This window comes from Rhinatrema bivittatum, chromosome 6 (assembly GCF_901001135.1).
Source record: "Rhinatrema bivittatum chromosome 6, aRhiBiv1.1, whole genome shotgun sequence".
Classification (NCBI taxonomy): Eukaryota; Metazoa; Chordata; class Amphibia; order Gymnophiona; family Rhinatrematidae; genus Rhinatrema; species Rhinatrema bivittatum.
Window position 1 is genome coordinate 247,250,484 of NC_042620.1, and position 15,402 is coordinate 247,265,885.

Below are 15,402 nucleotides of genomic sequence, written 5' to 3' on the forward strand. Positions count from 1 at the left end.
AGAGGGCTTTATACACCTTAGACTGTAAGCGTGCACTTGCGTACTACTTAGATCGCACTACAGTCCATAGAAAATCCAACCAGCTCTTTGTTTCTTTTGATCCAAACAAGCCTGGAAAAGCAGTAGGCAAGCAAACTCTGTCCAATTGGCTAGCAGATTGCATACAGTTTTGTTATGAAAAAGCAGGCCTTCCTCTCCAGGGGCGAGGAAAGGCGCACTCAGTAAGAGCAGTGTCAACCTCAGAAGCACACTATCGTTCAGTGCCAATAACTGACATATTTAAGGCCGCAACATGGAGTTCTCTTCACACCTTTGTGGCTCACTACTGTCTCGACAAGGAAGGACGACAAGATTCAGCCTATGGACAATCTGTCTTAAAGAACTTGTTTCCAGCATGATCCAACTCCTTCCACATCCAACCTTTCGTGATTTCAGGCTGCCTCATTTTTCCCAACAGTACACCAGTTGTTGTGCCTGTTGCACAAGTTGTATGCTGTTGGTCCAATACAAAGATGACTCAGCCTGTAGCTTGCTAATCACCCATATGCGAGGACTAGCATCCTGCTTGTCCTGGGATAAAGCAAAATTTCTTACCTTGTAATAGGTGTTATCCCAGGACAGCAGGATGTAGTCCTCTTGAAACCCACCCACCACCCCGCAGAGTTGGGTCCGATACGTTTTATTATTTTATTTTTGGCTAACGCTAATTCCTACAAAACAGACTGAAGGGAGACCCCTGTGGCTGAGAATATCATGGCAAGCTGAACATGCTCAGTGGGCACACAGTGCCAGTCAAAAGTTTCTAGAAACTTTGACAGACGTTTTTCCGTATAGGGCTCCATTACTGATGTCACCCATATGTGAGGACTACATCCTGCTGTCCTGGGATAACACCTATTACAAGGTAAGCAATTTTGCTTTCACTTTTTTTTCAAAATCGACGAATGTTGCAAAATAATTGTAAAATATACGTCAACTAGCCACTTCTTTCAAATATTTCAAAGAATCAAAATATTCCGGAACCAAGTCCCACTATATAATATCTATGCACACGATTTATAGACCTTCATAACATCCCGCGGTCTCTGCTTAACAGAAAGCATCTCTGCTCTTTGTTAAGGCGCTTGTGGGATCATCTTTAATCATAGGTCTTAAGTTCACCCGTATTCATATTATTTTTTTGTTTTTGTTTTTTCAAGCAATTTTTCATTTAAGTAAAATATACCAATTCCACTTCTGAAAATTAATTTTTTGTCTTCTATTTCTGTTGGTGTATAGCTAAAGGTGTTTTTATATGGCGCCATCATATTCATGGAAAAAATAGCTCAGCCTCAATAAATATGATCATTTCCGACTGAGTGCCAATTGGAAGTGGTGATGAGGAAGAAGTTAGGAAGAAGTGAATACTTTGAAATGTGGCCTATGTAGGGTATTACTGGACATTCAGTCATGTTTAGACATCAACCCAAAGCATAAACATCAGCCCATTTTAGGCCACCACATTGAGCAGTTGGAGACACCATTACAAGTCTTTCGAAAGATAAGTTTTAAAAGATATGTATAAATCAAGAGAAAGTAGAAGAATATTTTATATGCATAGAGAAAAACATTTAAAAAAAAATGCTAGCAAACATTGCATACAAGGGGTAAATATGATGAGACTACGGCATATCAGTTAAAATCATGTTCTAGTAGTCTAAATTTGAATGTTTCCAGTATCATGTGAGCATTCTCCTGTTATAAGAAACATCTAATAAGTTTTTTTTATTTGGGTGATATTATCAAGAAGCGTTATTACGGGGATTTCACTCAATTAAGTGGATTGATTTTTATCCACTGTAGTAAACTACATAAGTATGGCAGCCAGTAGTCATGCTCCACTGCCAAGCACTCTAACTTTGCTTGCTAAGCAGTGTCACTCTTCTTGCTGTGTTGGCCTGCACCTACCATTTATAATTTTAATCCACAGCACCATGTTATATGGGCTAAGGCCAGATGGTGCTACCAGGGCTCCTAGCATCTGGGGGCTGCATTGTATTATTGAAGCATAGGGGTTGGGTGGTATGGAGTGGGACTTAGCACCGGTATAAAAAAACATATTTTTCTTATATTTTGACAATGAGCCCTTCCATGGGTGGTGGGAGAATGAGTGGGTGGGTGGGACAGGGGTTTCTATACAGATTTCCGGGATTCTTTGTGGGTGGCTTACTCGAGGCCATTAACCAATTTAAGTGATGGTGGCCCCACAGTCCTGGGGTACTCATCTCGCATTGTTTGGGGACCTGTACTGCCATGTTATTTTTTTCCAAGGTATTTAGCTGCAAGAAAAAATACCATCACAAAGTGGCAAAGGCAATTTACCATGGCTTTCACCTCTTGGTGAAAAATACTGTGGCTTAGTGAATTGAGCCTCTTAAATTGTAAGTCTTCTAGGGACCATGGAATACATACTGTACCTGAATGTAACTCACCTTGAGCTACCCATGAAAAAGTGGGAGCTAAAGAAAAAACTGCTGGTTAACTTGTCTGCTTACTGTTCACCTAAATATTGACCTCCGTGTGCCTCTTTCTGAGTATAGTGCTGTTATGGTTTAGCGGTGTTTGGGTGGATTCTTGGGTAATGTGGCAGATGACCACGCCCACGGGGAGGAGCCCCGTGGGGAGCCACAGTACTGGGCTAGACTCAAGATGCACAAACACAGAGTTAGATCTTTTATTGTACAGCTGATGTGTACCACCAGAGGTGGCAGTAGTGAGGTGATCCAGAAGTAGCAGTCTCGGGACCTTCGGCGGAGGGAACCCATCTCACCAAGTTGGTAAAGGAAGATTCCGGAGTAGGTTTCCCAGCACGGTAATGCTGTAGATGAGACAGACTGAGAATTAGATTACTCACTAGATCAGGGGTGAGCAAGTCCGGTCCTCGAGGGCTGCAAACCAGTCGGGTTTTCAGGATACCCCTAATGAATATGCATGAAATAGATTTGCATACAACTGAGGCAGTGTGTATGCAGGTCTCTCTCATGCATATTCATTAAGGATATCCTGAAAACCCAACTGGTTTGCAGCCCTCGAGGACCGGAATTGCCCACCCCTGCACTAGATGGTAGCTGTAAGGTTGGCGATTCCACCAGGCTGAAGTTGATGGTTCCAGGCACCGAGGCAGGGAGAGCAGGCCCTCGAGGAGCGAGTAACTGATCCCAGTAAGGCACCTGAAATAAAGCAGAGGGCCCCCAAGGAGCGGGTACCCAGGTTAGAGAATACCCCGAAGGGCAGAGAGAGAGCTTCCAGCAGCAGCAGGGAAGTGGCAGAGTAGCTTAGACCGGACGAGTCCAATCCTTGCTAACTCAATGAGCTACCAAACAGGTACAGGCTATATACCCGGATGGCTTGACATCACTTGAGGGGGACGCCCCCGAGGTTCGAGCCATAGCTGGAATAAAGATGTGGGTAGCGCGCGCTCGCACCCTAGGAGACCCTTAGAAGAAACATGGTGGGCGGCAACACCATAGCCATTCCAGGGACGCTGGAGAGTGCGGCTTGCAGACGTGGCGGTAGCCATCTTCCCAAAGCTAGCGGGGAGAGCAGAGAAAAAGGTGAGGCACAAGGGTCAACGGACAACGGACAACAACTGTATGCACTTATGCACTGCAGAGATTTATTTTAGAAGCTGCAGTGTCTTGTCCAGTGACCACTGCACTGACCAGATTCAGCACCAACCTGTTTTTTTTCTTTGTTCTCTCTGACTTTCTTTGATTGGAAAAATGACTTAGTATATTTGGACTACATTGTAGAAGCGATTCTTTTTCCATAAACTGTATCGTCAATGGAAGTCAGCATGTATAGGTATTCAACAAACAGAGTAGCATTCATTGTAGCAACAGATTGTGTGTGCTATCTGTTGTGCTCTATGCCTGTGTCTGAGACTTATCACTTTCCACACTGGTGTGTGTGTGTGTGAGTACTAAGGAGGAGGACTATACTACATGTATTGTAAAAATAAAGATGTCCATGTTCAGCTGCTGTGTGGCCCTGCTAATTAGCCAGATCAACTTATCCAGCTAACCAATGCTCTAAATACAGTGGCGCAGCTGCACCACTGAATATACCCAGCTATCTTAAAATTAGCTGGATACATTTATCCAGCTAACTTTAGAACAGCTCTAAAGGATGACTAAAGTTAGCTCTCTAAGTTATTCAGTTAATCTATATAAATAAAAATGTTAAATAGTTTGTACAAAATCACAAATCTCAGAAACCACTGCACCGATTGCTTTCAAATTTGGACACAACCTTCCTTTCGCTTACGGGAAGGTTCTTCTGTACTTTCATTACAGATATGTCACACCTGTGACAGGTAAAAAAGGTTTAAAAATTGGTTCCACAAAACAGCGACATCTGGTGGACATCGGACATCAACGCATCCTCTTACACCTTTCACAAACACTCACACACCCCACACACATGACAAATGTATTTAATTCACACACCCTCCGAACACACAGAAATCCACACTCCTCACACACCCCCCACACACACATGCCAATTGGACTTACTTCACACACCTTCCCAAAACACACCAAAACGCACCAAATTCCAGGCTGCTACACCGGGGGGCCATGCAATTCACACACCCTCCGAACTCACACAAAACACCCTCTTCACACCCCCACACACATGCCTGTTCTACTTACTGCCCACACCCTCTGAACACACACAAAACCAGAAACCGGTCCGCGATGCTCCAGCGGGAGGCCAACAACGGTCCGGGACACATCGCGTACACTAGGGCCGTCGGCTGCCAGCAATCAAAATGGCGCCGACGGCCCTTTCCCTTACTATGCCACTCGGAGACAACAATGGTGTCAGTACCCCATGTGACATAGTAAGGGCGAGGGTCCGTCGACACCATTTTCAGGACTGGCAGCCAGCGGACCTTTGCCCTTACTATGTCAGGGAACTTGGCACTCCCATTACTCCTCCCCAATGACATAGTGAGGTCAAAGGGCCGTCAGAGCCATTTTCATTGCTAACAGCCGACGGCCCGAATCCAAGACTTCGATGCCGAACCGAACACCCGCTCCACCGACTGACAGTTTGCACAGGTATCCGGGGGGGGGGGCACGGTGGGGGGCCGTAGTTATTTTCTTGCACGCGTGTTCAGGGGGGGAGGGGATGTTTCGGTTATTCTGCAACTCACGCGGGGGGGCGGAAGGGTGGGTTATTGTATTTCGCCGGGGTGGGGGGGAAGAAGGGTGTGGGGTGCATATTTAAACACAATGTTTATGCTGAGGTTCTTTTGGGGTGGAAAGACGGAGGGCACACACAAACACGAACACAAAACGTCCCCGATCTCAGAAAGGCACCAGATTAGCCCTCCACAAAACACTTAACTAAATAAATAGTGCTATGTCGGCAAACCTGACAATCTGTATATCTGCACTAACAATGGAACACCCAAAAATATTGTATACCCACAAGCATTGCAAATTTAAACATATTACAGACATCCCCAGGCTCTGTTCTGTCTTTTCAACTTGACCAGGCTCTGCCACAGAAGGAGAATGAGGGGGGAGGTGAGTGTCAGGGGAGGGAGAATGAGGGGAGAGAGTTGGAGTGGGGACAGGGGAGGGAAGGGGGGGTGAGTGACCAAGGGGGAAGAGGATGAGTGACTGAGGTAAATTAGCAAGGGGAAGGGGAAGGGAGAGTAAAGAACCTGACTCTGCCACTGCAACGCGTGGCCGGGTTCCGCTAGTTCTGAATACTGGAGTTAGCTGGATAACTTATCTGGCTGACTCGGTTCCTCCCTGGAACACTTTTGGACCGCTCTTGGAATGCTCTTCAATAATCCAGACAAATTCTAGTCATATAAATAATTATCCGGTTAGAATTTAGCTGGATAAGTGACCAGATTTTCATTTAGCCAGATAACTTAAATACTTATCCATGAATACAACAATTTTATGCTATAGTTGCTTTGGTTATTTACATGATACTGACATGTGTATCTCTTTTGGGGACCTATGCTATAATGACACTTTGACTGATAAAAGTTGTCTCTTCTCTCTCATGTTTATAGGTAGTAAGCAGACTTGGACTGGATTCCCTGGGTCCCTTTAATCCCAAGGAACGCATTATTGAGTAAGGAGACAGTTTGTATCCATTTCACATTTCACTTTTATTATTGTTTGCGCCACAAATTTCTGAGTGTTAAAATAAATATTTCCTTCGTTAATTGATTGGGTGACTTTAAGTGCTGTTAAGTAATGTAATACTTAGCAAAATGGGGAGGGAGTGCTAGGATAGATGATTATACAAAAATTCAATAAAATCCTGAGAGAGTACTGAGAGCAAAAAGTGATTTTACTATTTATTTATTTAACATCTTTTCTATACCGTCGTTAAGCTAGTTGCCTTCACAACGGTTCACAATAAGGCACATAATTTCAAACTTAAATGTGTTGAGTTATATTAACTAAACAGGTGCCATCAAATACTGTAACATAGTTTCATATTAAAAATATTACTTAGCGGTTGTGATAAGTCATGTCTACTTTAAGTATATCGGCTATAAGATAAATTAACACTTAAGTCTTGTCCTCTGTTGTTGCAATCTAATAGAGGTAAAGTAAAATAAAATATACACACACACACCTTTCGAGTAAGCTGATGTGTGTGTGTTGGAGTTCTTCGGACTGCATCATACAATTCTAGTGATTGTAGAGGATTTTAAGTATTGCTTTGCTGAGAAATTTTGAGCTTGGGGCAGAAAAGATATTGTGGGGTAAATTGATATTCTGTATGTTGATTTAAAAGAGTAAGCTAGGTAAATTCTTAAAGGTAAATTTTCCAAGGCTTATTTGCATAAAAAGGCCATATACACATGTATGCCATATACATGTGTTTGTGGTCCAGTTGCATGCAATGCACATTTTATAAAGGGACCATATATGCATGCATATCTGCATGCACAAGAAAAATACATGTGCAAAAAAGAGATCTGTTAGGGGCATGTCGGGATGGGGTTAGCACATACATAATGAGGTATTTTAAAAGCGAGATATGCATGAATGTCATCCAACTACATGTGATCATTTATTACTGCTCATTTATGTACACAAGTACAAACTTTCATTTTTATTTTGGACTTGGAATTTGTCAGGTTCACTTCTTGGTCTGAGCGGACACAGGAGCAGGATAGGGGATTGCAGGAAGTATACAAGAGACAGACTGAGACATACTGTGGCAAAACTGTGACACACCTGTGTCATACAGAGGTGGTCACAGGGATAGACTGGATCATATAGGGGGCAAGTGAGTGTACCTCAGAGATTGAAACTAGGAAAAAAATGGTGATGTTCCTTTTGGAGAGAAAAATGTTATTACATGATCAAAGGACTAGCCTAAATAATAATCCAGGATCCTGATGATTAGGTATTCATCCACACATGCCATACATTCCTAACAGCCAATATAGTTCTTATGTCTGTGGAATAGCAGCAGGATTCTTGGCACCTGGACAGGCAGGTTTAATCCAGGTTTTTCCCACAGAGCAAACTCAAGGGAGAAACAGTGGATTGGATCCTAAATTCATAGAAACATAGAAACATAGAAATGACGGCAGAAGAAGACCGAATGGCCCATCCAGTCTGCCCAGCAAGCCTCACACATTTTTTCTCTCATTCTTATCTGTTACTCTTAGCTCCTTGTTCTATTCCCCTTCCACCCCCACCATTAATGTAGAGAGCAGTGATGGAGCTGCATGCAAGTGAAATATCTAGCTTGATTAGTTAGGGGTAGTAGGGGCAGTAACCGCCGCGATAAGCAAGCTACACCCATGCTTATTTGTTTTACCTAGACTATGTTGTACAGCTCTTGTTGGTTTTTTTTTTCTTCTCCCCTGCTGTAGAAGCAGAGAGCCATGCTGGATATGCATTGAAAGTGAAGTATCAGGCACATTTGGTTGGGGTAGTAACCGCCGTAACAAGCCAGCTACTCCTCGCTTTGTGATTGCGAATCCTTTTTTTTCTTCACCCCTGTCGTTGAAGCTATGCAGGATATGCGTGAAGCATCAGTTTTTTGTTTTTGTTTTTTTTTTTTCCCCCTGCCGTTGAAGCAGAGAGCTATGCTGGAAATGCGTGATGTATCAGTCTTTCTCCCATGCCGATGCAGCAGAGAACCATGCTGGATATGCATGGAAAGTGAAGTATCAGGCACATTTGGTTTGGGGTAGTAACTGCCGTAACAAGCCAGCTACTCCCCGCGTTTTGAGTGCGAACCCTTTTTCTTCTCCTTTGCCGTTGTAGCAGAGAGCTCTGCTGGATGTGTGAAGTATCAGTTATTCTTCTCCCCTGTCATTGAAGCAGAGAGCTATGCTGTATATGCATTGAAAGTGAAGTATCAGGCATATTTGGTTTGGGGTAGTAACCGCCGTAACAAGCCAGCTACTCCCCTCTTTATGAGTGCAAATCCTTTTTTCCATTACCTCTTGCTGTTGAAGCTTAGAGCGATGTAGGAGTCACAGTAAGCATGTGTATGTTTATTTAATAAGGGTATTGTGTCAATAGCCATCATTCTGGCGAGTCACCCACTCTTCATTGGCGGCCTCTTGACTTTATGGATCCGCAGTGTTTATCCCACGCCCCTTTGAAGTCTTTCACAGTTCTGGTCTTCACCACTTCCTCCGGAAGGGCATTCCAGGCATCCACCACCCTCTCCGTGAAGAAATACTTCCTGACATTGGTTCTGAATCTTCCTCCCTGGAGCCTCAAATCGTGACCCCTGGTTCTGCTGATTATTTTCCTACGGAAGAGGTTTGTCGTTGTTTTTGGATCATTAAAACCTTTCAAGTATCTGAAAGTCTGTATCATATCACCTCTGCTCCTCCTCTCCTCCAGGGTGTACATATTTAGATTCTTCAATCTCTCCTCGTACGTCATCCTATGAAGATCCTCCACCTTCCTGGTCGCCCTTCTCTGTACTGCTAGAGCAAATGTACCCAGCTGTCATCCCAAACTACAGATATCCAACAGGTTTCAATAGAATATACATGCATATGGTATACATAAAACTATTCTAAAGAACAAAATCATAGACCATATTGAAAGAATTGGTTTAATGGGACACAGACAGTATGAATATACACAAGGGAAATCTTACCTCACCAATCTGCTAAATGTTTTTGAAGGGAGTAATAAATATATAGATAGTAGTGAGCTGATGAACATAGTCTATTTGGATTTTCAGAAGTGTTTGATAAAGTGCCCCATGAGAGACTCCTGAGGAAATTAAAAAGTCATGAGATAGGATGCATTGTCCTATTGCGGACTACAAACCAGTTAAAAGATAGGAAACAGAGAGTTTGACTAAATGGTCAGTTTTTCAGTGAAGAAAGGTAAATAGTGGTGTGCCTCAGGGATCTGTACTGGGACTGGTGCTTTTTTAATATAGTAAATTATCTGGAAAGGGGAGCAACTAGAGAGGTGATCAAATTTGCAGATGACACAAAATTATTTCAAGTTGTTAAATCACAAGTGGATTATGAAAAATTGCAGGAGGATCCTGAAAGACTAGAAGGCTGGGCATTCAATGGCAGATGAAAATTATTGTGGATTAGTGCAAAGTGATGCACATGGGAAATAGTAATTCACACTTGTTACGATTCTGCCCGGATACCGCAGGCAGCCTCTCACCTTCTCACAGCCGGCTTTCTCGCTCCCCGACGCCATTGTCTTGCAGCAGGAGCAGCTATCGTTTTGCCTTCATGGCCCAGAGACCATCCGCATCCTTCTCTTGCATGGCGGGCCCTGCCGCTGTGCTTTTATGCAGCCTGGAGGCCGCCAACATTGTTTGCTTGTGGCAGGAATCACTGCCGTGGCCCGCGGCGGGCCCGCCGCCGTCGTCTGTCTATCAAGCAACCTGGGGAATGCCTCCGACGTCTCCTCTTCGTTCCACAGCCAGGAGGCCACAGACGCCATCCTCTTCGCAGCCTAGAGGCCGCTGCCGCCGGTGTTTCCTTGCAGCTGGAGCTACCTTCAGTCCTTCTTGTGACTTGGATGCTGCCTCTGATGTCGGGGCCTGTGCTGTGGCCTGTTCCTGCTTCCTGCTTCACCTGCAGCAGGGACACCGCTCTCCAAGGTCCTGCCCACTTCCTCCTTAGGTGCGGGGCTGCGCCTCTCTTCAACTCTTAAAGGACCAGCGAGGGAGTGGACCTCTTATGATGTCATTATGGGAGACTCTTCTTCAGCCCTATAAAAAGGGCCTGTCTTCATTGCTTCATTGTCTTCGCAAGGAGCCAGTCCTCCTTAGGACTTCTCGTCATCTTGCTTCTCATTGGCATTCTGTTCCGTGTTGGAATTCCATGTCTTGTCTCCATCTTCATCTTCATCAAGGTCTCTTGTCGGATTCCATGTCTTTGTCCGTCCAGATCCTGATGTTCCTGATATTTCGTCCTTTAGAGTTCCTGAAGTCCTGATGTTCTACTTTCCTGATGTCTTCGTTCTGATCTTCAAGTATACAGATGTCCTTTGCCTTGGCAGCGTAAGCCTCCAGAGGATTCCGGCTTTTAACCCTCCGAGCTTCAGGTTCCATACTCCGAGTTTGCTCGAGCTCCTCACCGAGCTTTTTACTCCGAGTCCCTGGAATCCTGAGGTTCTTCTCCTTATCCTGAATCCTGTCCGGGTCTTCTGAGTCCATATGAATGAACTCTGTATAACTTGTACTGTATCAGCATGGTCCGTGCCTTTCCTTAACTGGCTGTGGAGGACGTGCCTTGGCGCAGGCCTCTTCAGAGTCTTCATGGAACCTCTAAGCAACCTGAGTCGGGAACCACCAGCGTGGTCTGCGACCAGCCTTGATTGGCTGTGTAGGGTGTGTGGTGTGGCAGCACTTATTCAGAGTCCTTCAAGCATCTTTCTGACTCTTTCAGAGTCCTTCTCTGCAACAACCTGAGTCTGTCTCAGTTCTTCAAGCAACCTATGTCTTTGTGTCTATTCTTCAAGTATCCTGAGTCTCATCTCAGCCCTTTAAGTCTTCGTCTCAACCTTCAAGTATCCTGACTCTTCATATGTATCCCTCACATATCCTGAGTCTTCGTCTGAGTTTGATGTCTTTGACCTTCAGCCTCTGTCCATCCTGTCGCATTTTCTGGTCCGGATGGCAGGTCCAAAAGAGCTATCGAGTGGCCGGAGGGCTACCCCAAAGACCAACATTGCATTGCTGGGTCTCCTTGATGCGATCAGGTTCAGCAGAGGCCAGGATCCTGCATTTATCCCAGGGCAAGCAGGATGCTAGTCCTCACAAATGGGTGACGTCATTGACGGAGCCCTATTGCGGAAAACTTTCTGTCAAAGTTTCTAGAAACTTTTGACTGGCACTCTGAGCCCACTGAGCATGCCTAGCATGCCATGATATTCTCAGTCACAGGGTCTCCCTTCAGTCTTCGTTTCTCCGCGCTGCTTTTGGCATCGCGGAGCTGGAGCCTGTGTGAGATTCTCACACAATTCTGACTAAAAAAATCAGATTAAAAAGTTAATAATTCTCTCCCATATCGGGGTCTCCCTCGTTACCACTGGCCGGTGAGTAAATTATTCTCATTCTGACTCATTTGAGTATAAAACTTTTTTCTTCACATATACATCGACGGCTGTTGACGGTACCATGGCCACGGGATTAAAAAAATGACCCAACTGTAATCGGACCATGTCGATTACAGACCCACACCTCGAGTGTATACTTTGCTCGGGCCAATCTCATGATGTAACATCTTGCCCAAAATGTGCTGAAGTGACCGCTAAAGGTCGGAAGGCACGACAAGAGAAGAAGGAACACTTGTTCCATCTTCAACTTTTACCTTCCCCATCGACATCCACTCAGTCATCTCCGGCCGGAGTTTCAAAACGACTGATACTTAAAAAACGTCATCCGGAAGGTTCAGGGGATCGTTTATCACCGACCCCATCTGTGGCATCGACGAAGTCAGCGTCGGAGCATTGATCGAAACATCAGCATCGACATCGCCATCCATTGATTCTGGAATCTCTGTTATCCCTGGAGAAGTCGACAGCCAAGCGACCTCACCTGCAGGAAACACCAAGGCCTTCGACACCGAGGCGTTCACCTTCTATCGAAGTACCAGGCATCAAACCTCCACAGGGCCCTGTAGTAGGACTAATAACGCCCCCACCGCCACCACGTGTAGCTGTTCTGCCTGCACCAGCTATCACGGAGGAATTGAGCAGATTTATCCGCAAAGTGGTGCTACAAGTGCTACAGGAGCATCGACCTTCAACACCGATGCCCTCACCGACACCATTGGTGCCCGCGCCAAGGCCGATGCCTCTGCCAAGGCCGGTACCCATACCAATACCGGGACCATCTCCAAGGACACTGATGCCATTTCCTGGGGCTCCAAGTCAACCAGAATTGGCTTTATTCCACATGTTAATGGATAGATTCAACGCCCTCGTCGGTGCTATTCCATCGAAGTCTATCCCAACTAAGCCTATCGGGGATGTTCCTGGACAGAGACCTATCGATGATCCTCAGCCAGGGCCTTCAGGTCTTTTTCGACCACTGATTCCATCTCTTCCACTGAGATCTTCTCCCACTTCCCCTTCTAGGGAAGCGCCATATGACTCATGGGAAGACAAGCATACTGATTCTTCGTTGGAAATCTTCATGTCTGACCCTTCTCCTCCGGAAGGCAGGAAGAAATCTCTACCAGAGGTCTTGTCCTTTACAAATTTTATAAAGAACATGGCATTCACAATACCGTTCAACTTAGTATCTGAGGAAGACACAAGACAACAGACTTTAGAAGTCTTACAGTTCATGGATCCTCCAAAAGAGGTCTTAGCCATTCCTGTCCATGAGGTACTTTTGGAGTTGCAACATACCATATTTCCCCGAAAATAAGACCTAGTAGAGGTTTTGCCAAATTGCTAAATATAAGACCTCCCCCGAAAGTAAGACCTAGCACATATTATATGTAAACGATCGAATTAGCTACGGTATTCCCTCCCATACAGTAACACGTGCCCCTGCCGTTTTGCCGCGCGTTTAACCTGCTAACTTACCGCCTATCCTTACCCCTGTGTTAGAGGCAGGGGTAAGGGTAGGCGGCAAACTTTCCCCCAGCCCCCGCTCACCTGTCCTCTCTCCCCTCTCTCTCTTGCAACTTTTATTTTTTTCACTTTTTCACATTTTTTTTTTCCACTTTCATTGCTTGCTTCGGGAGGAGAGGAGAGAGGACTGGCAATCCCAAGCGTAGGAGAACCGTCCACTTCCTGGTACCTGTCATTTCAAATGTCATTTGAAATGACAGATACCGGTACCAGCATGTCCGTGAAGCGTTAGGCCAGCGCACCCAGGATACTGTATAGCGCTCTATACAGTAAAATGGGTTGCGCGGGCCTAACGCTTCACGGATACTTCTTACCGTAGACGCAGCTTGCATTTTTTTAAATTACTGTATAAAGAGCGTCACTCTTCTTTTTCAGTCAATCTGTGATTCTGTGAGCACGCAAGCCCAAAAGGGAAGAGAATGCAAGCTTTGTTTTGTTCAGCAACTGCCCTATATATTGGTGATATAATTGGACATCTAGATTAATAAAATCTCATACAAATTGCTATAAGAAGGAAGGAATCAAATTAATCAGATTAGTCTGAGTTTCCTTTCTTCTGCATTCTCTAAAAGATCAACAAATGAATGGAGAAGAATGGTTGGAAATGGACAATGTGTTCAACGCCCCGTTCTCTCAGGATTCAGTAACATCAGTGGTCATTTTCTAGGTTTGAGTCAGCAGCAGCCTCCACCTTTCAGTTTTTCCCAATGGAGAAAAGGAAGCAAGTTAAAAATGATCCCAGCAGGCAGAAGTAGTTGAATACAGGCACCGAGGCAGGGAGAGCAGGCCCTCGAGGAGCGAGTTCATTTTTTTGTTCAACAATATACCGGTATGTGAATTCTTCTTCATGGAAAAATAAGACATCCCCTGAAAATAAGGCCTAGTGCATCTTTGGTAGCAAAAATTAATATAAGACACTGTCTTATTTTCAGGGAAACAGGGTAGACTCTGGGAACATCCATGTTCGGTTCCACCTATTAATAAAAGAGTGGCTCCCACTCATCTTGTTCAACATGTTCCTGGCTACCAGAAGTCACAGTTACCGCATCAATCTGTTGTGGTTGAGTCGGCTCAAAAGAAGTCAAAAAGAGTACGACCTCACTCCTCCACTCCTCCTAGAAAAGACCATAGATTCCTAGACTCTTTGCGGAGAAAAGTATTCCAGGGAGCTATACTCAACTCAAGGATAGCGTCCTATCAACTTTATATGACGCAATACCAAAAGAATCTCTGGAAGCAGATGCAGGAACTTTCCAACTCCCTACCTCAGCAGTACCAGGAGGCAGCTCAGGCTATAAAACACAAAGGACTTGAAGCTGGAAAGCATGAAGAACGGGCCGCCTACGACAACTTTGAAACAGCTTCAAGAGTGGCAGCCTCAGGAATCAGTGCACGTCGCTGGGCATGGTTAAAAGCCTCTGACCTTAGGCCTGAGGGACAAAAAAAGCTGATGGATCTGCCTTGTGTAGGTGACAACCTCTTTGGGTCCAAAGTTCAAGATGCAGTGGCCCAATTAAAAGAACACACGGAGACGTTGTGCCAACTGTCGTCAGTTATGCAAGACTCTTCATCAATGTCTCGCTGTATACCAAGGAAAGAAACTAGAAAACCTTTCTATAGGCAGAGACGATATTATCCACCAGCATCCAGGGGTAGATCTTCTCGTCCGCAACAAAGATCTCAACCCAGACAGCCTAGAGCCACTAGGCCTCAACCGCCACTGCAGACAGGACCAGATGCAGGTTTTTGAGGCCACCACCAGAGACCAAAGCCATCTCCACAAACCAAAACCGAACCTGCCAGTAGGAGGCAGAGTTTCCTCCTTCTACAACCATTGGTTACATATAACAACAGACTAATGGGTATTCGCAGTAATTTCTCGAGGTTACCAACTCAATTTTCTCGCAACTCCAAGAGACTCTCCTCCAAAACCTTTTCGTTACATGTAACTCACATAATTCATCTACAAGCAGAATTATCCATCCTTCTGAATGCCAGAGCTGTAGAACCGGTGTCCCGGACTCAGCAGGGCAGAGGATTCTACTCCCGTTATTTCCTCATTCCAAAGAAAACCGGAGGCCTACATCCCATCCTAGACCTCAGGAATCTCAACAAATTTCTAAGGAAAGAAAAGTTCAGGATGGCTTCTCTAGGTACCATGCTTCCCCTTCTTCAAACAGGAGATTGGCTTTGTTCTCTGGATCTACAAGACACTTACGCTCACATTCCAATATTCCTTCCTCATCGCAAATATCTGCGCATCCTGGGAGATCATCAACAT

General features: G+C 45.0%; 1 protein-coding gene across 3 annotated transcripts in view; it reads left to right on the top strand.

Moving 5' to 3' along the window:
- Window positions 1-15,402, top strand: part of FTCD (formimidoyltransferase cyclodeaminase) — a 296,425-nt gene that overhangs the window by 83,790 nt on the left and 197,233 nt on the right. For all 3 annotated transcript variants that reach the window (XM_029606737.1, XM_029606736.1, XM_029606738.1), the window contains one exon: window positions 6,077-6,138. In XM_029606737.1, coding sequence (XP_029462597.1) covers window positions 6,077-6,138 — 62 coding nt within the window. The remainder of the gene's footprint in view (window positions 1-6,076; window positions 6,139-15,402) is intronic.